This window comes from Homalodisca vitripennis, chromosome 4, assembly GCF_021130785.1.
Source record: "Homalodisca vitripennis isolate AUS2020 chromosome 4, UT_GWSS_2.1, whole genome shotgun sequence".
In the NCBI taxonomy this organism is placed as follows: domain Eukaryota; kingdom Metazoa; phylum Arthropoda; class Insecta; order Hemiptera; family Cicadellidae; genus Homalodisca; species Homalodisca vitripennis.
In genome coordinates, this window is record NC_060210.1 from 205,602,273 (window position 1) to 205,629,020 (window position 26,748).

Consider the following 26,748-nt stretch of genomic DNA (forward strand, 5'->3'; position numbering starts at 1 on the left):
GTGCCAATAAATAATGACACAGCGGATCTCCGCAAATTCAATTGTCGATTCCTATCGATCGATTTCCAAATCCTGATGTTGTTGAAGGTTCTGTGGATTTGGGATTCGGCTTTGTTACATCGCTATGTTCAATGTAGCGAAATTTTATTTTGTCTTAGTTTCTGAATGCTATATGTAACTTACTTTTTCCTTATTACAGGATAATTTAATATTTTTAAAAATTGGATTTTAGACTTTAAACAACTTTAGGTTGTACTCTATTCAAGAATTCTACACTCTTGTCGGAGCATAGCCTGACACCATTGTATTGCATTGTATTATAACATTCTATGTAATTGACGCCATTACTTTTCTTGACGAAAATGTAAATAAAGATTTATTGATTGATTGATAGGTTCTTTTATTATAAATTTATGTTTAGTAATGTAGTTATGGAAGTTTAATATTTAAACATATCCAGAACACTTATACACTGTTGGATTGTCTACAGGTACGTAGAGGCCATAGACATGAATGAGAAGATGCGTGGCCTGGGTCTGTCGCGGCGGAAGGGTGTCAAGTCTGACAGTGGGACCCAAGCTTCGCAGTCACAGCCTGTTCGGTCCTCGAGATGAGATGGGGGCTCCTACACAGCCGGTGGTCACCACCAGAGATCTGCTTATACAGTCTCTGGCCAAGTCCCTCCCCTCCGTCACCAGGGACCACCTCGCTGACTATTGCGCCAAAGAGAAGAACTTCAAGTGGAATCAAGGTACATATCATTATCTGATTTAGTAAAAATATCATGGAGATTTATCTTGGAACCATGGTTTTAACTCGATTGTCTTTGAAATATTACTCGTGTGTTACTATTTTTTGTTTCTTTATTACTTTAAGAAGAGTCTAGAAGAATAAATATAATTTTTTTTTACATATTTTAAGTAAGTTTTTGTAACATTTTTACCTGAAAGTATTTTTTAGTATAGTTTTTATACAATGTTTTACATTGCTGTAGTGACGAGGCCCACACCTCTCTCTGTGGTGGTCCACACGGACCTATCAGCACAACGCCTGCCGTTCTACAAGGTCCCAGACTCACTGCTCGTACAGGCTGCCCTCTCCAAGACCAGGGAGACCTGGACTCCTGCAGCTCTGAAACGCAAACTCTGCTCCAACGTCGAGGACACACCTTTCCTCCGCACCCCCCTCTTACCTCGCCTCTCCAAGTAGGTGAACTCCACACAACACATTGATCTATCTGTTCTTCCATGTACCTTTCTTGTATTACACTTTGTTTCTTCCTCATTTTGTTTCTTATTGAATTGTTTAACTGTAAGCAGTAGGCCTTATAATATTAGGTTAATTTTTCAAACCTCAAGGACGAATTTTGTTTAACCATAAACTAAGTGAAAACTCTCCATTCTCCATGAGCCAAGAGCAACCGTCTGTACCAGATATTTCCCATTTTGAAGCTCATCGCATAGCAACAAGACTAGTATCCAAAACAAAGAGTTTGAAATAAATGTACAGTACACAAAATAATTTTCAGATTTCTATAGAACAGCACATTCTATAGGAATAATTTGAAAAGTAAGTTTCCAAGGCATGTGATCACTAAATGGGTTGGGTTAGAGATGTGATCTGGGTTGCGGTGTACAGTTATGTAAAGTTCACATGTAGCAGTGTCACAGTGAACATCATACGTTATTCTGAGTGCTATACAGTAGTGTTCAAATGGGTTGGGTAGAGATGTGATCTGGGTTGCGCTGTACAGTTATGTAAAGTTCACATGTAGCAGTGTCACAGTGAACATCATACGTTATTCTGAGTGCTATACAGTAGTGTTCAAATGGGTTGGGTTAGAGATGTGATCTGGGTTGCCCTGTACAGTTATGTAAAGTTCACATGTAGCAGTGTCACAGTGAACATCATACGTTATTCTGAGTGCTATACAGTAGTGTTCAAATGGGTTGGGTAGAGATGTGATCTGGGTTGCGCTGTACAGTTATGTAAAGTTCACATGTAGCAGTGTCACAGTGAACATCATACGTTATTCTGAGTGCTATACAGTAGTGTTCAAATGGGTTGGGTAGAGATGTGATCTGGGTTGCGCTGTACAGTTATGTAAAGTTCACATGTAGCAGTGTCACAGTGAACATCATACGTTATTCTGAGTGCTATACAGTAGTGTTCAAATGGGTTGGGTAGAGATGTGATCTGGGTTGCGCTGTACAGTTATGTAAAGTTCACATGTAGCAGTGTCACAGTGAACATCATACATTATTCTGAGTGCTATACAGTAGTGTTCAAATGGGTTGGGTTAGAGATGTGATCTGGGTTGCCCTGTACAGTTATGTAAAGTTCACATGTAGCAGTGTCACAGTGAACATCATACGTTATTCTGAGTGCTATACAGTAGTGTTCAAATGGGTTGGGTTAGAGATGTGATCTGGGTTGCCCTGTACAGTTATGTACAGTTCACATGTAGCAGTGTCACAGTGAACATCATACATTATTCTGAGTGCTATACAGTAGTGTTCAAATGGGTTGGGTTAGAGATGTGATCTGGGTTGCCCTGTACAGTTATGTAAAGTTCACATGTAGCAGTGTCACAGTGAACATCATACGTTATTCTGAGTGCTATACAGTAGTGTTCAAATGGGTTGGGTTAGAGATGTGATCTGGGTTGCGCTGTACAGTTATGTACAGTTCACATGTAGCAGTGTCACAGTGAACATCATACGTTATTCTGAGTGCTATACAGTAGTGTTCAAATGGGTTGGGTTAGAGATGTGATCTGGTTTGCGCTGTACAGTTATGTACAGTTCACATGTAGCAGTGTCACAGTGAATATCATACGTTATTCTGAGTGCTATACAGTAGTGTTCAAATGGGTAGCCAGATCTAATTGTCTTTATGTTTTTAACAAAAAAAGTGTTACTAGTGAAAATTAATCATGAATCGTGTCCTATGTATGGAGCTACGTGTAGACATTGTGAGCTATACTACAGTTATTATTGATGCCAGATTATTATAAAATTATTCCAGATGTTTTCTGAAGAAACTAATGTTAACAACGAAAACCGAAGTGGCTGAGATTGCCAATGGCCTTATGAATAAATTGATCACAAGGCCAAGGAAAACTATAGCCAACAATTTCAAATCTTTCAAAAAAACAAATTATAGACATTAGAACTCGAGTGTATGAAAATTCTGACAAAGAATCTTTGATACAGTGAATTCTGTGCCCGATGGATACCCAAACTCTTGACTCGTGAACTCAAAGCGAGAATGAGAGCAGCCCTGGTGACAAATTTCTTAACCAGATAGTCACTAGTGGCAAGACAGGGTTTCTTTGTCAATGTCAAATCGGCTGGGGTAAAAACACTTCAAAGCCACTGTCACTGTTTGGTTATGTGCACAGACAGCACAATTTTATTTATTATCTATTGAGAAAGCTTTTTACCTATTTTCAATAAACGCTTCAATCTAAATGGTGACTATGTTGAAAAATGTTTGACTTGTTCTTTGTAATCTATGTACAGTACATCCTCGTTCATCTCAATTATTGAATTTTAAATGGAAGTGATGTGGATAAATTATAAATAAATAAAACACAATAAATTATAAATGACACAAAATATTACAGATGGTTAGGAATGTTAATATGTAGTTACAAATACAACGGTTGAAGAGAGCTAATTTATTATTTGATTTTACAAAGATTAACAATAGAGAAAGCAAAAATAATAACAAAAACATCTTTTTATTGTTTTAAAAGTTGAGTCTTTTTTGTTTGGCATTGACATACAGCTTTCAAGAAGTACAATCACATAGAGGTTTCAAGGCCATAGTCTCTGAGGTATGGAGACTCGCTCGCAATGTTCGTGAGCTGGTCTAGGTGCGTCCATGGCATCTTCTGATTCTTTATTAAAACCATTCTAGTTTTTTTATAAAAACTTTAAAACCGTTTTATATATTATATTAAACAGTTTTTAAATTTTCAGTGGCTTTGTATGATTATTTTTTATATAACTTGCAATAATTTTAACAAATTTTTCTTAAAGAAATGTCAACCATTTTTTTTCTAAATAGATGATGGGTTACCATAAGTATTTGAGCGATATTGGGAGGAAAGATTTAAGTAATTTTGCGCAAGTAGTAAATAATATCTGAATGGCGCAAATAAAAAAAACTGAGTTTAATATGGATTTTGGAGATAAACTTTGCTCATCAACATTAAAAATGCAAGATGGTCAATCATAACTTTGAACAAATGGTTTTTCATACAATTTTTATTCTCTAAAATTGAAGTGAGAAAACACAATAAATTTATAGAAGAAATTTAAAACTTGTGGTCAATTAAGTACAATTGAATTTAAGGGAACCATTTCTTATTCTAAAAGTGACGTTATTTCTCAAGCTTCAAATGGATTTGAATCAACTTTAAATTTTAGACATTTTGAAGCGATTAGAAATTTATTTCATTTTGGATTAGGATTCTTTGTTCCTCATAATCATAAACGCAATATACTAAACAGTTATTTATCTCAGTTCTAGAAATATAAACACTTGCTGAACATTTTGTTCTATATAAATGGAGCTCATGGCAGAGTTGGTGAGTTCAAGTTTGAATACAAGAAGTTAATCAAGAATTTAAAAAATTTGTTTAGAAGAAAACAAGAAGTGTAAGGTTGTGAATTTGAAGAAAATAAAGGATAAATTTGGGATGACAATTAATTCAGAATTAAAAGATCTTAAAATGCATTTGCCTAATAGATTTTTGAATGCCCTAAACTACAATAAGACTAAAAAGAAATTAATAAAAGAGATAACATGCTCTTAGTTGTTGCTGGTAAAATGGCAATTAAAGAAAAAGAATGTATTATGATTGAATTTGTGGAATAAAATTATATGAAACATCAGATTTGTAAAAATCTTTTTATAATCAGTTAACCTTCAAATCTTTGAATGTCTTTGTAAATATCAAACTGTATTGTTCAAGTAAATATTTTTGCTGTTTCTTTATCAGTGTCGCATGGACAAAAATACCAATTTCATAAATTCCTTTACCAATTAATAGCAATCCAATCGACATCAAAAACATAATCTCTTTAAATGTCTTTGATAAATCTTGATAATTTTATCATTGTTCAATTTAATGTAGAATTGTTGTATAACAGAATTCAGCTATTCATTGAACTTATTAAATTCGTCTCCTGTCACTAGGTTTTTAAATGCTAGGAATTGTTACGACTTTGGGGAGTTTTATACCATTTAGTACAATAATTTTTAATTTAAGAATTTTTTTTATTAAATTGTGATACATTTAGCATGAGCTTTGAACTTTAAAAAAGAACATTTGTCAATGTTGAATCGATTTTCAAGTAAACTTAATTACCAAAACATTGAGGGAGAAAAAAGAAGAATAGTTTTTAATATTTGAGAAATAATAGAATTTTTATTTAATTTCAACATAATTTTCATCATTCAAAACATAGATTTTTATATTTATTTTTTATAGATTTTTCTTTAACAAAGTTTCAAATTATCTGTTTTAAAATGGTGGATTATTTACGGTGAATTAGGCAGAGATTTTCATTAATTTTCTCAGTTGGTGTAACTTTTGAGAAAGTTGTAATATTATAATATATTCAAATAATATATTTTTGGTGATTAACAAAGGGTATCAAAATCTCCTGTGGGTAATAGTATTTATAGTTTTAAACAAGAGTGTCATATTAACATAGATCAATAAATGTCTCGCTGCTAGCTGCCATTTTGTATATTTTATAAAATTATTATTACTTCTAAAACAAGTTAAGCTTAAGAAAACAAATTTGGCTTATAGGTTTTAATAGATAAGAGGAAAATAATTAATTATTTTATCTTATTTTTCTTTTATCTATTAAAACCTATGTGCCAAATTCAGTTTCTTTAGCTAAACTAGTTTTAGAAAATTGTTTTTATAAAAAATACAAAATGGAGTCTAGTCTCTAAACAAGAGGCATTTCACAACCTATGTTTATATGAAATTTTTTGTTTGAAATCATAAGTACTATAACCCATAGAAGTTTGTGACACTATTTTGTGGACACCCTGTATATACATATTTCAAAATCAGTACCCAGACAAAATCCAAAGAAAATATTTTTTACAATATCTTAGATAATCATTTCGTTTTAAATCGAATAAAAAATAAGAATATATACCTATGCAACTACAAAAAACAAAGGGACTATTTAAAAGAAATGTATACATATGACAAAGTTTTATTTCCACGGTTTTGGAGGAATTATAGGTAACCAACCTAAAAATTAAGTTACACTATAGACATTCTGTAACCTTACTTGCACGGTGTTTTGTTTTACAATGAGATATTCTGCACCAAGCAAAGTACAAACTGTTTGCTCTACTTTTCTATCACGTAGCAATCATTAAAAGAAATGACTGATACCAGGTCACGACTTGGCCAGTGCCTATTGCAGATCATCTGGTAGGATAGGTGGTGTAGCAATGTACACCAGATCAGGAGGAGTAGGTGTTTAGGTACCAGACTTGGTGGAACTTTCAATTGAAGGTACATGAGAAATGGCTGCCGTTTACATTCAAGAGTCTAGCCTTACCTGCCTAGTCGAGTACCATGTGACCTTGAACAACAATTTCAATGTGTTTATTGAAGGACTATTCAATTTATTATCTGTATTTAATTCTAGGAATCAGTACAATTCATCTCTGGTATTGTGTGGAGATGTCAACGTAAATAATTTATATGAGTGTATTAATAAAGCATATAATTTTAAATCCGTGGACAACTTTTGATTTAACTACAACTATTAATGAAATGGCTAAGCCTGATTTAGATCAAGGTTCTTGTCTTGATAATATAGCCACAACTGTACATCCTGTTAGGAGTTTTTTTTGGCCTTCTGATCATTATGGGGTGCCATTTGCAGTTTGCATCTACTAATGGTGCAGATATGTTATTCAATTTAAACCGAACAATCACAATAAACATTCATCAAATCACTCAGACACAACACGGCTCAACATTGTTGAATCCCAAAAACTTCTTGGGCTCCATTTTGATCAAAACCTAAAATGGAATGACCATATAAACTATTTAGTTAATAAATTAAGTAGTCTAAGTTCCGCTCTCAGCATTCTGTCACAGTGCACATCTTTAGTAACATGCAAAGCAGTACATTAATCCTGTGTAGAATCTCTTTTATGATATGGTATTGTTGTCTGGAGTGCACACAAAAAGTGTTAAAAAAATATTGGTTTGTACAGAAGAGTATAAAATTAGAACAATTGCTCAACAAATAAACAAACACGTTATCGACCATTATTTAGACCGTTTGAGGCATTGACACTAACAGGAATATATGTTTATGAAGTCATAAAGTTAGTGTGTGATAGGCCTGCCTTATATAATGAGTTTACCTACACACACCACTTTAATAGACAATAGACAAATCTCTTTATTTCATGAACTTTGAGTACAGAAATGTCGTCAAAAGTTTGCAAGAGTTGGAACTTGATGAATCCATGTACGAAAATTAGTTTTGATTTTGAAAAGTCGGGTCTTCCCTCCACCGAATGTACTCATCGATTGAGTAAAGGGGTCGAACTAGGAGCCAGTTGATAAGCCCCTGTCTCATATTCTTGATTGGCCCTGGAGTTTTCAGCTCATCAGGCAGGTAGTTGGCAAGTTTGGCACCGATGTATGAGGGCTTCTTCTCATAGAGTGCCAGTCTGTGATTGGGAAGAACATAGTCGCTACCGTTTCTTGTGAAGTGGTTATGTAGGTTGTTTCTTCTGGGGAGATCTTGACGTGCAGCATGGAGGATTACCTCAAGAATGTAGAGAGCTGCCACTGTGAGGATTTTTAAGTTTATAAAAGCTCCTCGGCAGGACTCCTGAGGACCTAGACCCAGCATGGCTTAATACAAGGAACAATACAACATTTCAGTATCCCACCATAATCTATCCTTATTTGAATAAAGCCCATCATATATGCCTTTAATTTTTTGTTACAAAATTACCTCCCCATAATGCACCTGTATAATGTGTACCTTGTACCCATATAATACGTAGTGCGCAAATAAAGAATGACTAATGGCTAATGATATGGCTGATAGAGGCGCTACAAAGAGAGTAAGACACATTGATTGTTTGAGCTTACTTTATTTTTCAGTGTTATTAAGTAAAACAAGTTGTTTTTTCTCTACACCTTTCTAACAATAGATGAGAAGTTTGGTCGGTTTTTAAACTACTTTCTAAAAATTGTGTTTCCTGTAAAAATTGTTTCTAGTGATGATGTAAATCTCATAAAACTGTAATTGGTACAATGCTGATCTTAGACATCTGAAAGATCAGTGTTTGTCTATAAATGAACACTTTAAATACACCAGTCTAGAATGATAAAGGATTGATTTAATTACTCAAGGTGCAAGTATAGGAGATCTATTAGAAAGGTAAAGAGACTGTATAACTGTAATTGGTACAATGCTGATCTTAGACATCTGAAAGATCAGTGTTTGTCTATAAATGAACACTTTAAATACACCAGTCTAGAATGATAAAGGATTGATTTAATTACTCAAGGTGCAAGTATAGGAGATCTATTAGAAAGGTAAAGAGACTGTATAACTGTAATTGGTACAATGCTGATCTTAGACATCTGAAAGATCAGTGTTTGTCTATAAATGAACACTTTAAATACACCAGTCTAGCATGATAAAGGATTGATTTAATTACTCAAGGTGCAAGTATAGGAGATCTATTGGAGAGGTAAAGAGAGTGTATAACTGTAATTGAGTTGTTAATGCTATGAAGAAACTCAATGAAATGTGGTCTATTGTAAAGAAGAAATTAAGCGAAAATGTTAAGCCTTAATGTAGTCAAAGATAGTAAAAGAAATCTTACCTCTGGTAGATTTAATGATTTTTTCATTAATGGTGTAAGTAGTATTGGTGGTAATGTGCCTGACTCAAATCAGTGTATATCTTTTTATTTTGCTGTAGTAAGTGTTTGAATGTGTATCACCTGAACTCTGGTCTGCTAAAAATTACTGCAACTCATCTCTGAGATTTTAGTCTATTTATTTAACTGTTGTATTGAAAGTGGTGTTTTCCCTCGATGTTTGAAGTTAGTTAAGGTCTTGCCAATTTACAAAAAGGGCTCTGTGTCTGATTACAGTTATCGACCTTTATCGATAATACAAATAATATCTAAGGTATTTGGTATTATTGTAAACAATTAAATTGTTGAATATTTTGAAAAAATTTCTTTTTACTGATTGTCAGTATGGCTTTAGGTCTAAGAAAGGTACTAGTCTAGTCATTTCTGAATAGAGGGCTATATGGTCTGGACAGCAAGAATAAAGTAATTTGTGCGTTTTATGACATGTCAAAAACATTCCACACAATCTATCTCACATGACAAACTGTTTATAAACTTAAATTTTATGGTTTTGGTGGTTTAGAAGTTAAGTTTGTTGGGTCTTATTTGTTTGAAAAGGCTATAAGCAGTTTATTATGAAGGCTACTTTTCACAATACTTAAATGTAAGAACTGGTGTCCCACAGGGCTCAATACTGGGCGTAGTAATTTTTATTACTTATGTACATGATTTACCTGATGCTGTTGCTACTAACAATGTAAGTTCTTTATGTTTGCAGATGACCTGGCTGTACAAGTTAAATATAATGATATTTTGTTTGTTACTGATGTCCTTTGTAATATTAGTGACACTATCGAAGTCTGGTTAGCTGCCAATTCACTCTGTCTTAATAAAGATAAAACCCAGACTGTAGAATTTTGTTTAAAACCTATCCAACAGAACGTTGACTAGTATGTTAAATTTTTAGGAGCTATTCTTCAGAGTAACATCAAATGGACTAGGCACGTTGAAATATTATGCCATAAAGTGTCTAAGGGTATTTTTATATTAATTAGGCTAAGATATATTGTAACTACAGACATCCTCATTACTGTCTACTATGCCTACCTTCATAGTTTCTTATCTTACGGAATTATTAAGTATGGTATTCTTACAGTACCTGCACTGTATATTTTAGATTGCATATTATATATAAAAAGAAATGTAAATGCCATTCTTACAAATAGATCTGTTTATAGCCATATGACAAGAAACTCTTAGTTCTCTTGGAATAACTCAATGCAAGTCTTAAAACTACTTTGATCTGTTTTGCTGAAACAGTTAAACTCTACTATTAGTTTCCTTATCATCTTAAATATCTTGAAATAAAGTGTTTCAAGGAAAATTTGAAAAGATATTAATTAAATTTGGCCCATATAACCTCAATGATTATTTTGATATAATTGGATAGACATGTTATTGGGCCAAGGTGATGTATAACATAGATGATTTTTTATGCTAAATTTGTTTCTGACACTGCTAAACATTATGATTATGTTCTAGCAATAAAGAATTTGAATCTATTAAAGCAAGAAGTAAACAGATTACACTGAACGTGTGGAATGCAGTTTGTAACAACGAGCTTCCTCACTAAGGTAGCAGAAATAACAGGTCTCAAAGTGACTGCCAACCAAGCACTACCTGAATGATCAATAGATGATTGAATCTACTAAGACAAGAAGTGTGTTGTACATTTGGTATGCAGTTAGTGACAACCATCAACGAGCTTCCTCACTAAGGTAGCAGAAATAACAGGTCTCAAAGTGACTGCCAACCAAGCACTACCTGAATGATCAATAGATGATTGAATCTACTAAGACAAGAAGTGTGTTGTACATTTGGTATGCAGTTAGTGACAACCATCAACGAGCTTCCTCACTAAGGTAGCAGAAATAACAGGTCTCAAAGTGACTGCCAACCAAGCACTACCTGAATGATCAATAGATGATTGAATCTACTAAGACAAGAAGTGTGTTGTACATTAGGTATGCAGTTAGTGACAACCATCAACGAGCTTCCTCACTAAGGTAGCAGAAATAACAGGTCTCAAAGTGACCGCCAACCAAGCACTACCTGAATGATCAATAGATGATTGAATCTACTAAGACAAGAAGTGTGTTGTACATTTGGTATGCAGTTAGTGACAACCAACGAGCTTCCTCACTAAGGTAGCAGAAATAACAGGTCTCAAAGTGACCGCCAACCAAGCACTACCTGAATGATCAATAGATGATTGAATCTACTAAGACAAGAAGTGTGTTGTACATTTGGTATGCAGTTAGTGACAACCATCAACGAACTTCCTCACTAAGGTAGCAGAAATAACAGGTCTCAAAGTGACTGCCAACCAAGCACTACCTGAATGATCAATAGATGATTGAATCTACTAAGACAAGAAGTATGTTGTACATTTGGTATGCAGTTAGTGACAACCATCAACGAGCTTCCTCACTAAGGTAGCAGAAATAACAGGTCTCAAAGTGACTGCCAACCAAGCACTACCTGAATGATCAATAGATGATTGAATCTACTAAGACAAGAAGTGTGTTTTACATTAGGTATGCAGTTAGTGACAATCATCAACGAGCTTCCTCACTAAGGTAGCAGAAATAACAGGTCTCAAAGTGACTGCCAACCAAGCACTACCTGAATGATCAATAGATGATTGAATCTACTAAGACAAGAAGTGTGTTGTACATTTGGTATGCAGTTAGTGACAACCATCAACAAGCTTCCTCACTAAGGTAGCAGAAATAACAGGTCTCAAAGTGACTGCCAACCAAGCACTACCTGAATGATCAATAGATGATTGAATCTACTAAGACAAGAAGTATGTTGTACATTTGGTATGCAGTTAGTGACAACCACCGAGCTTCCTCACTAAGGTAGCAGAAATAATAGGTCTCAAAGTGACTGCCAACCAAGCACTACCTGAATGATCAATAGATGATTGAATAATAATAATAATAAATAATAATAAATCATTTATTTTCCCCAAAATAACAAACTGGATATTACAAACAAATATTATTGCCAGTGCTTAATAATAAATAATACTATTACATAACGTATTTACAATAGCAGTAAATAAAAAATACAAAAAAATGTTTTCCACTTATTTCATTTCTACTTTATGTACTTAGAGTAATAAAATACAATAAGCAGATTACATCCTTTTAGGTTTTTCTTTCTTTTTTTAAACCAATAATTAGGCCAATAAATTTATACAATAAGGGAAATTTAGGTACCCCATAAGGCTGTGCCTGTGTTGGGGATACTATATACAAAAAGGGTAAAAAATAAAAATTGCGGAAACGAGCAAGAATGAAATTATAAAAATGAGTTATTGTAGCTTATGTAGTAAATAATGTACTATTAGGTATGTTTCAAAGTTTAAATTTATTATAACTATTGTGCTGTATTAAATAAAAAGGATTTATGCATGACTTACAATATTAAAATGTTAGGCTTTATACATGTAACATTAAATATTATATTACAAATAATTTTTTTATAATGCTCTACCGTATCTATTTAAATAGATTTATGACTTAGCAGATAAGACTAACCATACACTAATTTATTATCTTAAACATATACTCAATATCATTTTGACCTATCAACCATACTCTAATTTTTTTAGAAAATATATTTATGTTCCTACTATTTTTGACTAATTCCGGCAGTAAATTATATGTCCTCGGAGCTATAAAAGAAAAAAATTTTGTAAAATGTGTTTTTTTGAGGCTTTGGTACACAAAAATTATTTGCATTTCTTAATCTCATTTCTGCTTTATTTACATTTTTCAGAGCATTACCACTTCTCATATAAAACAATTTTAATACTTTATAAATGTACATATAACGAAGGGGTAATATGTTCATGCTTACAAATAAGGGATAAGAATGTTCCCTAAAATTAGCTTTGGTCATTTGTCTTATAAAAATCTTTTGTATTGTTATTAATGTTCCTAAATTTGTGATATACGTTCCGCCCCAGCAGGAGAGAGCGTAATCAAGCCTACTATGAATTAAAGAAAAGTAAACCGTGCGAAGTACGTCTGATGGGCATAATTGTCTAAGAAAATTATAAATACGAAGTTGATTCATCAATTTTCCCTTCAAAATTGCTATATGTGGTTTCCAATTTAGTTCCCTATCTAATACGATTCCCAGATACTTAATAGTATCAACCCCCCTAATTTTGAAACAAAAATCATCACAAAACGTTGGAACCTCTAAGCAGTTTAAACATCTGTACACTAACGGATTTTGAGTTGTTTTTTCTCCCCTTAGGCTAAAATGTATATAATTTGTTTTCTCTGGACTGAGCACCATCTTATTTACTTGGAACCACCACCTCAACAATATCAGATCGAAATTGATATGCTGCTCTACATCGTCACGACTATTTTCAATATAACACAAGGCAGTGTCGTCAGCAAATGATGTAACATATCCTTTGAACTTAGCATTGCAAAGATCATTTATGTAAATCAAAAACAAAATCGGGCCCAAAACCGATCCCTGTGGGACTCCGTGCTCAATTTCCCCAAAATCACTCAAAAGTCCATTTATTCTAACCCTCTGTTTTCTCGATTTTAAATAGCTGCAAAACCAGTCATACACTACACCTCTAATTCCACAATTATACATTTTATTTAATAATATTTCATGATTTACCGTATCAAATGCTTTCTTTATATCCAAAAATATCCCACTTACTTTTTTATTATCATTCATCCCATGCTCTACCTTGCTCATAAAATGTAACAAAGCAGATTCTGTACTACACCCATTTCTGAACCCAAATTGATTTTTACTTAAAAACTCAGTTTTTGAAAGATATTTAACCAGTCTCTGCTTAACTACCTTTTCAAATATTTTGGAGAAGGTCGAGAGAAGGGACACAGGCCTATGGTTGCTGCACTTAGTACTAGGGCCTTTTTTATGTAAAGGCACCACAACTGCTTCCTTCAATTGATTTGGGAAAATGCCACTTGTTAAACTTAAATTTATCAAAAATAAAAGAACGTCTGAAATTTTTGAAAATACGTTTTTAATTAGGTTAGTACTTAAACCATCAATTCCAGGCGATTTATTTATTTTTAACGAACTTACAATCTTTTCTAGCTCATACATTGTAACGGGTTCAAAGAACATAGACGATAACTCTATTTTTTCCTTAAAAAAATGTACGATATTTTGAGGAAAGGTATCAATAAAGTTTTCCTCTAAAGAAATCAAATCTCTAACAACCCCCAAAAAATATGAATTAAACTGATTGGCTATAATGAAAGGATCTCGTTCAATAACATTATTTATTTCTAGCGCATATGTTTCTCTCCCTTTAGCCCCTTGCCCGGTAACTTCATTTACAGCTTTCCACGTCGCTTTACTGTCACCTTTGCAATTTTGGAACAATTCTCTGTAATAACTTTGTTTTGTTTGATTTATATCAAACTGCAGAATATTTCTGTACCGTATAAAATTTGTTCTTAATTTTTCATTGCTTGGATTCCGTTTAGCTATTTTAAATAAATATTTTTTAAGTTTAATCCTCTTTATTAGTTTGTCTGTCACCCACGGTTTAATCTTTTTCATTCCCTTATTTATGTGTGTTGTTTTAATATAACATTGTTCGACATACATTTTAAAAACGTTTACAAATGTGTCATAAGCAAGAGACGCGTCAATGCAGTTGTAAACAGCTGTCCAATCCGCATTTTCAAGCCGGCCGTGCAACAGCTGATAGTCAATGCGACGTGCCACGGCCGCTACGGTGGCAGTGGACGCGTTCACGACAGGTCCCGGCCTGCCCCTGCACGCGCACCACACACAGGCTGTGGTCGGTTATACCCGCTTCAACAACGCTCCCCAAGACACACAATCTGCTCTTATCCAATATTCGTGTATAGACGTGATCTAAGCATGTGCTTGAAACGACGTGCAAGTCATCCGCACTACGGACTGTTCTTGTGGGTTCATTTATAACAGATTCAAACCCATAACTTGACAATAAAATTTTATAATTATCTGTATTCAAATCATCTTTTAAAATCTACTAAGACAAGAAGTGTGTTGTACATTTGGTATGCAGTTAGTGACAACCATCAACAAGCTTCCTCACTAAGGTAGCAGAAATAACAGGTCTCAAAGTGACTGCCAACCAAGCACTACCTGAATGATCAATAGATGATTGAATCTACTAAGACAAGAAGTGTGTTGTACATTAGGTATGCAGTTAGTGACAACAATCGAGCTTCTTCACTAAGGTAGCAGAAATAACAGGTCTCAAAGTGACCGCCAACCAAGCACTACCTGAATGATCAATAGATGATTGAATCTACTAAGACAAGAAGTGTGTTGTACATTTGGTATGCAATTAGTGACAACCATCAACGAGCTTCCTCACTAAGATAGCAGAATGTTTTATCAACGTCTGTAGTTGAAGGTGTATCATTGTTTAACATATTGACTGCTGAGGACCTAGCTCAATACTATCTCTACTGTCCTAAAGTCAGTACATTTCTTGTGTCGCAGTGTAGGTGTTATCAATGTAATCTGTAGTTGAAGGTGTATCATTGTTTAACATATTGACTGCTGAGGACCTAGCTCAATACTATCTCTACTGTCCTAAAGTCAGTACATTTCTTGTGTCGCAGTGTAGGTGTTATCAATGTAATCTGTAGTTGAAGGTGTATCATTGTTTAACATATTGACTGCTGAGGACCTAGCTCAATACTATCTCTACTGTCCTAAAGTCAGTACATTTCTTGTGTCGCAGTGTAGGTGTTATCAACGTAATCTGTAGTTGAAGGTGTATCATTGTTTAACATATTGACTGCTGAGGACCTAGCTCAATACTATCTCTACTGTCCTAAAGTCAGTACATTTCTTGTGTCGCAGTGTAGGTGTTATCAACGTAATCTGTAGTTGCAGGTGTATCATTGTTTAACATATTGACTGCTGAGGACCTAGCTCAATACTATCTCTACTGTCCTAAAGTCAGTACACGACTTGTGTCGCAGTGTAGGTGTTATCAACGTAATCTGTAGTTGCAGGTGTATCATTGTTTAACATATTGACTGCTGAGGACCTAGCTCAATACTATCTCTACTGTCCTAAAGTCAGTACATTTCTTGTGTCGCAGTGTAGGTGTTATCAATGTAATCCGTAGTTGAAGGTGTATCATTGTTTAACATATTGACTGCTGAGGACCTAGCTCAATACTATCTCTACTGTCCTAAAGTCAGTACATTTCTTGTGTCGCAGTGTAGGTGTTATCAACGTAATCTGTAGTTGCAGGTGTATCATTGTTTAACATATTGACTGCTGAGGACCTAGCTCAATACTATCTCTACTGTCCTAAAGTCAGTACACGACTTGTGTCGCAGTTTAGGTGTTATCAACGTAATCTGTAGTTGAAGGTGTATCATTGTTTAACATATTGACTGCTGAGGACCTAGCTCAATACTATCTCTACTGTCCTAAAGTCAGTACATTTCTTGTGTCGCAGTGTAGGTGTTATCAACGTAATCTGTAGTTGAAGGTGTATCATTGTTTAACATATTGACTGCTGAGGACCTAGCTCAATACTATCTCTACTGTCCTAAAGTCAGTACATTTCTTGTGTCGCAGTGTAGGTGTTATCAACGTAATCTGTAGTTGAAGGTGTATCATTGTTTAACATATTGACTGCTGAGGACCTAGCTCAATACTATCTCTACTGTCCTAAAGTCAGTACATTTCTTTTGTCGCAGTGTAGGTGTTATCAACGTAATCTGTAGTTGAAGGTGTATCATTGTTTAACATATTGACTGCTGAGGATCTAGCTCAATACTATCTCTACTGTCCTAAAGTCAGTACATTTCTTGTGTCGCAGTGTAGGTGTTATCAACGTAATCTGTAGTTGCAGGTGTATCATTGTTTAACATATTGACTGCTGAGGACCTAGCTCAATACTATCTCTACTGTCCTAAAGTCAGTACACGACTTGTGTCGCAGTGTAGGTGTTATCAACGTAATCTGTAGTTGCAGGTGTATCATTGTTTAACATATTGACTGCTGAGGACCTAGCTCAATACTATCTCTACTGTCCTAAAGTCAGTACATTTCTTGTGTCGCAGTGTAGGTGTTATCAATGTAATCCGTAGTTGAAGGTGTATCATTGTTTAACATATTGACTGCTGAGGACCTAGCTCAATACTATCTCTACTGTCCTAAAGTCAGTACACGACTTGTGTCGCAGTTTAGGTGTTATCAACGTAATCTGTAGTTGAAGGTGTATCATTGTTTAACATATTGACTGCTGAGGACCTAGCTCAATACTATCTCTACTGTCCTAAAGTCAGTACATTTCTTGTGTCGCAGTGTAGGTGTTATCAACGTAATCTGTAGTTGAAGGTGTATCATTGTTTAACATATTGACTGCTGAGGACCTAGCTCAATACTATCTCTACTGTCCTAAAGTCAGTACATTTCTTGTGTCGCAGTGTAGGTGTTATCAATGTAATCCGTAGTTGAAGGTGTATCATTGTTTAACATATTGACTGCTGAGGACCTAGCTCAATACTATCTCTACTGTCCTAAAGTCAGTACATTTCTTTTGTCGCAGTGTAGGTGTTATCAACGTAATCTGTAGTTGAAGGTGTATCATTGTTTAACATATTGACTGCTGAGGACCTAGCTCAATACTATCTCTACTGTCCTAAAGTCAGTACATTTCTTGTGTCGCAGTGTAGGTGTTATCAACGTAATCTGTAGTTGAAGGTGTATCATTGTTTAACATATTGACTGCTGAGGACCTAGCTCAATACTATCTCTACTGTCCTACAGTCAGTACACGACTTGTGTCACAGTGTAGGTGTTATCAACGTAATCTGTAGTTGAAGGTGTATCATTGTTTTAACATATTGACTGCTGAGGACCTAGCTCAATACTATCTCTACTGTCCTAAAGTCAGTACACGTCTTGTGTCGCAGTGTAGGTGTTATCAACGTAATCTGTAGTTGAAGGTGTATCATTGTTTAACATATTGACTGCTGAGGACCTAGCTCAATACTATCTCTACTGTCCTAAAGTCAGTACACTTCTTGTGTCGCAGTGTAGGTGTTATCAACGTAATCTGTAGTTGAAGGTGTATCATTGTTTAACATATTGACTGCTGAGGACCTAGCTCAATACTATCTCTACTGTCCTAAAGTCAGTACACGTCTTGTGTCGCAGTGTAGGTGTTATCAACGTAATCTGTAGTTGAAGGTGTATCATTGTTTAACATATTGACTGCTGAGGACCTAGCTCAATACTATCTCTACTGTCCTAAAGTCAGTACATTTCTTGTGTCGCAGTGTAGGTGTTATCAACGTAATCTGTAGTTGAAGGTGTATCATTGTTTAACATATTGGACTGCTGAGGACCTAGCTCAATACTATCTCTACTGTCCTAAAGTCAGTACATTTCTTGTGTCGCAGTGTAGGTGTTATCAATGTAATCTGTAGTTGAAGGTGTATCATTGTTTAACATATTGACTGCTGAGGACCTAGCTCAATACTATCTCTACTGTCCTAAAGTCAGTACATTTCTTGTGTCGCAGTGTAGGTGTTATCAACGTAATCTGTAGTTGCAGGTGTATCATTGTTTAACATATTGACTGCTGAGGACCTAGCTCAATACTATCTCTACTGTCCTAAAGTCAGTACACGACTTGTGTCGCAGTGTAGGTGTTATCAACGTAATCTGTAGTTGAAGGTGTATCATTGTTTAACATATTGACTGCTGAGGACCTAGCTCAATACTATCTCTACTGTCCTAAAGTCAGTACATTTCTTGTGTCGCAGTGTAGGTGTTATCAATGTAATCTGTAGTTGAAGGTGTATCATTGTTTAACATATTGACTGCTGAGGACCTAGCTCAATACTATCTCTACTGTCCTAAAGTCAGTACATTTCTTGTGTCGCAGTGTAGGTGTTATCAATGTAATCCGTAGTTGAAGGTGTATCATTGTTTAACATATTGACTGCTGAGGACCTAGCTCAATACTATCTCTACTGTCCTAAAGTCAGTACATTTCTTGTGTCGCAGTGTAGGTGTTATCAACGTAATCTGTAGTTGCAGGTGTATCATTGTTTAACATATTGACTGCTGAGGACCTAGCGCAATACTATCTCTACTGTCCTAAAGTCAGTACACGACTTGTGTCGCAGTGTAGGTGTTATCAACGTAATCTGTAGTTGAAGGTGTATCATTGTTTAACATATTGACTGCTGAGGACCTAGCTCAATACTATCTCTACTGTCCTAAAGTCAGTACATTTCTTGTGTCGCAGTGTAGGTGTTATCAACGTAATCTGTAGTTGAAGGTGTATCATTGTTTAACATATTGACTGCTGAGGACCTAGCTCAATACTATCTCTACTGTCCTAAAGTCAGTACATTTCTTGTGTCGCAGTGTAGGTGTTATCAATGTAATCCGTAGTTGAAGGTGTATCATTGTTTAACATATTGACTGCTGAGGACCTAGCTCAATACTATCTCTACTGTCCTAAAGTCAGTACATTTCTTGTGTCGCAGTGTAGGTGTTATCAATGTAATCTGTAGTTGAAGGTGTATCATTGTTTAACATATTGACTGCTGAGGACCTAGCTCAATACTATCTCTACTGTCCTAAAGTCAGTACATTTCTTGTGTCGCAGTGTAGGTGTTATCAACGTAATCTGTAGTTGCAGGTGTATCATTGTTTAACATATTGACTGCTGAGGACCTAGCTCAATACTATCTCTACTGTCCTAAAGTCAGTACACGACTTGTGTCGCAGTGTAGGTGTTATCAACGTAATCTGTAGTTGAAGGTGTATCATTGTTTAACATATTGACTGCTGAGGACCTAGCTCAATACTATCTCTACTGTCCTAAAGTCAGTACATTTCTTGTGTCGCAGTGTAGGTGTTATCAATGTAATCTGTAGTTGAAGGTATATCATTGTTTAACATATTGACTGCTGAGGACCTAGCTCAATACTATCTCTACTGTCCTAAAGTCAGTACATTTCTTGTGTCGCAGTGTAGGTGTTATCAATGTAATCCGTAGTTGAAGGTGTATCATTGTTTAACATATTGACTGCTGAGGACCTAGCTCAATACTATCTCTACTGTCCTAAAGTCAGTACATTTCTTGTGTCGCAGTGTAGGTGTTATCAACGTAATCTGTAGTTGCAGGTGTATCATTGTTTAACATATTGACTGCTGAGGACCTAGCTCAATACTATCTCTACTGACCTAAAGTCAGTACACGACTTGTGTCGCAGTGTAGGTGTTATCAACGTAATCTGTAGTTGAAGGTGTATCATTGTTTAACATATTGACTGCTGAGGACCTAGCTCAATACTATCTCTACTGTCCTAAAGTCAGTACATTTCTTGTGTCGCAGTGTAGGTGTTATCAACGTAATCTGTAGTTGAAGGTGTATCATTGTTTAACATATTGACTGCTGAGGACCTAGCTCAATACTATCTCTACTGTCCTAAAGTCAGTACATTTCTTGTGTCGCAGTGTAGGTGTTATCAATGTAATCCGTAGTTGAAGGTGTATCATTGTTTAACATATTGACTGCTGAGGACCTAGCTCAATACTATCTCTACTGTCCTAAAGTCAGTACATTTCTTGTGTCGCAGTGTAGGTGTTATCAACGTAATCTGTAGTTGAAGGTGTATCATTGTTTAACATATTGACTGCTGAGGACCTAGCTCAATACTATCTCTACTGTCCTAAAGTCAGTACATTTCTTGTGTCGCAGTGTAGGTGTTATCAACGTAATCTGTAGTTGAAGGTGTATCATTGTTTAACATATTGACTGCTGAGGACCTAGCTCAATACTATCTCTACTGTCCTAAAGTCAGTACACGACTTGTGTCGCAGTGTAGGTGTTATCAACGTAATCTGTAGTTGAAGGTGTATCATTGTTTAACATATTGACTGCTGAGGACCTAGCTCAATACTATCTCTACTGTCCTAAAGTCAGTACACGTCTTGTGTCGCAGTGTAGGTGTTATCAACGTAATCTGTAGTTGAAGGTGTATCATTGTTTAACATATTGACTGCTGAGGACCTAGCTCAATACTATCTCTACTGTCCTAAAGTCAGTACACGTCTTGTGTCGCAGTGTAGGTGTTATCAACGTAATCTGTAGTTGAAGGTGTATCATTGTTTAACATATTGACTGCTGAGGACCTAGCTCAATACTATCTCTACTGTCCTAAAGTCAGTACACGTCTTGTGTCGCAGTGTAGGTGTTATCAACGTAATCTGTAGTTGAAGGTGTATCATTGTTTAACATATTGACTGCTGAGGACCTAGCTCAATACTATCTCTACTGTCCTAAAGTCAGTACATTTCTTGTGTCGCAGTGTAGGTGTTATCAACGTAATCTGTAGTTGAAGGTGTATCATTGTTTAACATATTGACTGCTGAGGACCTAGCTCAATACTATCTCTACTGTCCTAAAGTCAGTACACGACTTGTGTCGCAGTGTAGGTGTTATCAACGTAATCCGTAGTTGAAGGTGTATCATTGTTTAACATATTGACTGCTGAGGACCTAGCTCAATACTATCTCTACTGTCCTAAAGTCAGTACACGTCTTGTGTCGCAGTGTAGGTGTTATCAATGTTTCCTGTAGAATCATACATTATCACTAAATTGTCAACTGCTATTTGATTTTCAAAAGATTTTTTTTATTTGAAGTAAAATTTACAGCTGTTGATTTATTTGCATTTACTCTTATAAAGTTTTCATTAAAGTATTGCACTATATTATTAATTTGTATATTTGCTATAATTTATAAATTCTCCAAAGTTTTGTGTTTACATAGCACAAATGTGTCATCTGCATATAAAATTGTCTGGTTAGGATTACTTACATTTCCAATGTCATTAATATATATTACAAATAGTAATGGACCAAGAAACCAAGTCCTGGGGCACATCCCACTTAATGTCTGCTGTGTGAGATGTGATACTAACAAACTGTTGCAGACAGACTAAGTGAGATTTCAGTAAATCATGAGGTTTCCCTCTTATTCCATAGTTTTCTAATTTATCAAGGAACACTTCTTGTAAATCCAGAAACACGCCACAAATATAATCACCATTTATTTATTATTCCTCTCATTATTTCATTAAGAAATTTGATTATGGCTGACAAAGTGGATCCTGTTAGCCATTGTCTACAATAAGATTGCATTGTATCTGACACAGTAACAATCCATCCTCAGCTTATCTTTTCTTCAAAGGGAATCACATTAATGATCATTATACATTATTATTTAACTAACCTGTGATCCTGTTAGCCATTGTCTTCAATAAGATTGCATTGTAACTGACACAGTAACAAGCCATCCTCAGCTTATCTTTTCTTCAAAGGGAATCACATTAATGATCCTTATACATTATTATTTAACTAACCTGTGATCCTGTTAGCCATTGTCTTCAATAAGATTGCATTGTAACTGACACAGTAACAATCCATCCTCAGCTTATCTTTTCTTCAAAGGGAATCACATTAATGATCCTTATACATTATTATTTAACTAACCTGTGATCCTGTTAGCCATTGTCTACAATAAGATTGCATTGTTGTAACTAACAGTAACAAGCCATCCTCAGCTTATCTTTTTTGCAAAGGGAATCACATTAATGATCATTATACATTATTATTTAACTAACCTATTATTCTGTTAGCCATTGTCTACAATAAGATTGCATTGTATCTGACACAGTAACAATCCATCCTCAGCTTATCTTTTCTGCAAAGGGAATCACACTAATGATCATCATACATTATTATTTAACTAACCTATTATTCTGTTAGCCATTGTCTACAATAAGATTGCATTGTTGTAACTAACAGTAACAAGCCATCCTCAGCTTATCTTTTCTGCAAAGGGAATCACATTAATGATCATTATACATTATTATTTAACTAACCTATTATTCTGTTAGCCATTGTCTACAATAAGATTGCATTGTTGTAACTAACAGTAACAATCCATCCTCAGCTTATCTTTTCTGCAAAGGGAATCACATTAATGATCATTATACATTATTATTTAACTAACCTATTATTCTGTTAGCCATTGTCTACAATAAGATTGCATTGTTGTAACTAACAGTATCAATCCATCCTCAGCTTATCTTTTCTGCAAAGGGAATCACATTAATGATCATTATACATTATTATTTAACTAACCTATTATTCTGTTAGCCATTGTCTACAATAAGATTGCATTGTTGTAACTAACAGTATCAATCCATCCTCAGCTTATCTCCACTCCAAGAAGGAAAACCGGGTGTGCGGTGGCATGCCGATGATACAACAGGGGACGGCCGAGCCAAGCGTGCGAGGCTTGTGTTATCTCCCTCTACAGAGCAGACCACCCACAAGACAGAGACGATGGATATGACGTGTCCGGAGAGTTGCGCTCTACTCCATACCCCGCTTGTGTCTCGACTTGTCAAACAACCCAAGGAAGCAACTACCCCCCACTCCATCCTTAAGGTATTGATATAGTAATGTATTTATTTTAATGATAATTTGAGAAAAAACCAACCTATGCCAGGAAAAAACTTTTTAATGCTCTGCCAGAAGAAATTAAGAAAAATGGAAACAATCACATTAACATGAAGACTGCAATAAAGAACTGGCTCTTGCAAAGAATCATCTACACAGTGGAGGAATTTTACTTATGGAGAATGACAACTTGATAGAGACAAACATGAACTTTTATATTTTATAACTATGTAAACTTTTTGTTAATTGACGCTACTTGTAATCTTAAAGATTATCAATAAAGAATTTCTAATTTCTGATATTTGAAAATCTTTCTGCATTTCATTTACACTGTAATAAGGTTTTTCTATGAGTAGGTTTTTAATACTATTTTGAAAATTATTATTTTTAAGCTCTTTTAGTGATTTAGGTAAACAATTATATAAGCGAATTCCCATATATAGTGAACTTTTTTCAAATAAAAAAGTTTTATGAATTAGAAAGGCAAGTATTATGATTATGCTGATTTTTGTATTGGATTTTTATGGACTAAGTTCAACAATTAAAAAATATATAAACCTGGTAATGTGAGTATTTCAGATTTTGTAAATAGCGGTCGGCAGCTTTCTCTAAAGTTTGTACCAACCATTGTTCTCAGAACAGCTTTTTGGGCTATGAATCACGTTTTCAAAATCAGGAGATAAACTCCAGAGTACAATACCGTATTTCAGAATCTTGTACATAGGCATAGTATACAATTTTACAGGTAGAAATAGATACTGAATCTGCTATCAGCTGTGATCCTATAGTGGTGAGTGGTTGTTTGCGATTGTTCCACTGCTCCATGTCAATCAATAGACAGGTGCATTCACACGGAGTGGCCGATTTCAGTATTTGGCAACAAAATGTGCAGTGGATCAACACTCATCATGTATGGCGTGGCCGGTCCTTGTGTCTCAACTCAGTTTGAAACAAGGTGTATATTATACAGTGGATCGGCACTCATCATGTATGGCGTGGCCGGTCCTTGTGTCTCAACTCAGTTTGAAACAAGGTGTATATTATACAGTGGATCGGCACTCATCATGTATGGCGTGGCCGGTCCTTGTGTCTCAACTCAGTTTGAAACAAGGTGTATATTATACAGTGGATCGGCACTCATCATGTATGGCGTGGCCGGTCCTTGTGTCTCAACTCAGTTTGAAACAAGGTGTATATTATACAGTGGATCGGCACTCATCATGTATGGCGTGGCCGGTCCTTGTGTCTCAACTCAGTTTGAAACAAGGTGTATATTATACAGTGGATCGGCACTCATCATGTATGGCGTGGCCGGTCCTTGTGTCTCAACTCAGTTTGAAACAAGGTGTATATTATACAGTGGATCGGCACTCATCATGTATGGCGTGGCCGGTCCTTGTGTCTCAACTCAGTTTGAAACAAGGTGTATATTATACAGTGGATCGGCACTCATCATGTATGGCGTGGCCGGTCCTTGTGTCTCAACTCAGTCGACATCGTAGGTGAGTTAAGAAAAAGTTTTAAATAGTTTCACGTTTTCGTCACGTCTGAGAAATGAAACACACCTGCATTCAAGCGAGTTGAGACACGAGAACAGGCAACAGACGGCAGGTTTCGAGGCTTAGTCCACTGCTTGACTTGTTTTGGCGCTAGATACTGAAATCGGCCATTCCATGTGAAAAAACACCGTCTTTTTTTTTTAATTTTTAGTCGCAATGTTTATAAAAACTATTGGCCATGAACTTAACTATTTTTTACCGTAAAACCGCGAAAGAGCCGTGAATGTGATGTTTAAGATTGAGTGGGAACCTTGTATTAGTTTGACAGTTCTCAAAATATAAATTCCTTGTTTTAATTTCATGTAACCTAATATTTGGATATTTAAAATGTAGTTTTGAATATATTTAGGTTGCTAATAATTTTTGGTCACTTTTTAAATCTATTGTCATTAAACCACAGTACACATTGCATTTATATTAATATATGCATCAATTTCCGATAACTTTCAATTTCTGAGATATTAGCAATGACGTGTCATACAGCACAAGAACAACATTTAAACATTTTGAAGTATATGTTATATAATTTACAAGAACAAATAATTGTATCAGCTGCTCAGCATGAATGCAGCTCCTCAGCATTAAACAAAACAGACACTGACTAGTTTTAATTTATCTTGTCATTTTTTAATTGTAAATATGTCCTCTATGTCAATATATAGCATCTGTAGTGAGTCGTCAGATAAGATTCAGTCATATTAAGATGGGTGTTGATGTTCCAGGGTTCAGCCACCAATACTCCTGTAACACCAGCCAGAAGCGACAAGACTCTGGTGGCATCTGTAGTGAGTCGTCAGATAAGCTTCAGTCATATTAAGATGGGTTGTTGATGTTCCAGGGTTCAGCCACCAATACTCCTGAAACACCAGCCAGAAGCGACAAGACTCTGGTGGCATGTGTAGTGAGTCGTCAGATAAGATTCAGTCATATTAAGATGAGTTGTTGATGTTCCAGGGTTCAGCCACCAATACTCCTGTGACACCAGCCAGAAGCGACAAGACTCTGGTGGCATCTGTAGTGAGTCGTCAGATAAGATTCAGTCATATTAAGATGGGTTGTTGATGTTCCAGGGTTTCAGCCACCAATACTCCTGTAACACCAGCCAGAAGCGACAAGACTCTGGTGGCATCTGTAGTGAGTCGTCAGATAAGATTCAGTCATATTAAGATGAGTTGTTGATGTTCCAGGGTTCAGCCACCAATACTCCTGTAACACCAGCCAGAAGCGACAAGACTCGGGTGTCATCTGTAGTGAGTCGTCAGATAAGATTCAGTCATATTAAGATGGGTGTTGATGTTCCAGGGTTCAGCCACCAATACTCCTGTAACACCAGCCAGAAGCGACAAGACTCTGGTGGCATCTGTAGTGAGTCGTCAGATAAGATTCAGTCATATTAAGATGGGTGTTGATGTTCCAGAGTTCAGCCACCAATACTCCTGTAACACCAGCCAGAAGCGACAAGACTCGGGTGGCATCTGTAGTGAGTCGTCAGATAAGATTCAGTCATATTAAGATGGGTTGTTGATTTTCCAGGGTTCAGCCACCAATACTCCTGTAACACCAGCCAGAAGCGACAAGACTCTGGTGGCATCTGTAGTGAGTCGTCAGATAAGATTCAGTCATATTAAGATGGGTTGTTGATTTTCCAGGGTTCAGCCACCAATACTCCTGTAACACCAGCCAGAAGCGACAAGACTCTGGTG

At 35.6% G+C, this 26,748-nt stretch overlaps 1 protein-coding gene across 1 annotated transcript; it reads left to right on the forward strand.

Annotated features, from left to right (window-relative positions):
- The first annotated feature begins 513 nt into the window (after positions 1-513).
- On the forward strand, positions 514-26,673 carry LOC124361392. Its single transcript, XM_046815440.1, has 9 exons — positions 514-751; positions 995-1,205; positions 23,237-23,474; positions 25,768-25,867; positions 26,000-26,062; positions 26,233-26,295; positions 26,348-26,410; positions 26,463-26,525; positions 26,579-26,673. The coding sequence occupies exons 1-9, from the start codon at positions 514-516 to the stop codon at positions 26,671-26,673; spliced, it is 1,134 nt and encodes a 377-aa protein (XP_046671396.1).
- The last annotated feature ends 75 nt before the right edge of the window (positions 26,674-26,748 follow it).

What these genes read in the sequence shown, in the direction of transcription:
- LOC124361392 (XM_046815440.1), top strand. Translation starts at nt 514, where the DNA reads ATGAGAAGATGCGTGGCCTGGGTCTGTCGCGGCGGAAGGGTGTCAAGT. An exon ending in GAACTTCAAGTGGAATCAAG is followed by an intron (nt 752 to 994) that starts GTACATATCATT and finishes ACATTGCTGTAG; the next exon opens with TGACGAGGCCCACACCTCTC. An exon ending in AGACTCTGGTGGCATCTGTA is followed by an intron (nt 26,411 to 26,462) that starts GTGAGTCGTCAG and finishes TTGATGTTCCAG; the next exon opens with AGTTCAGCCACCAATACTCC.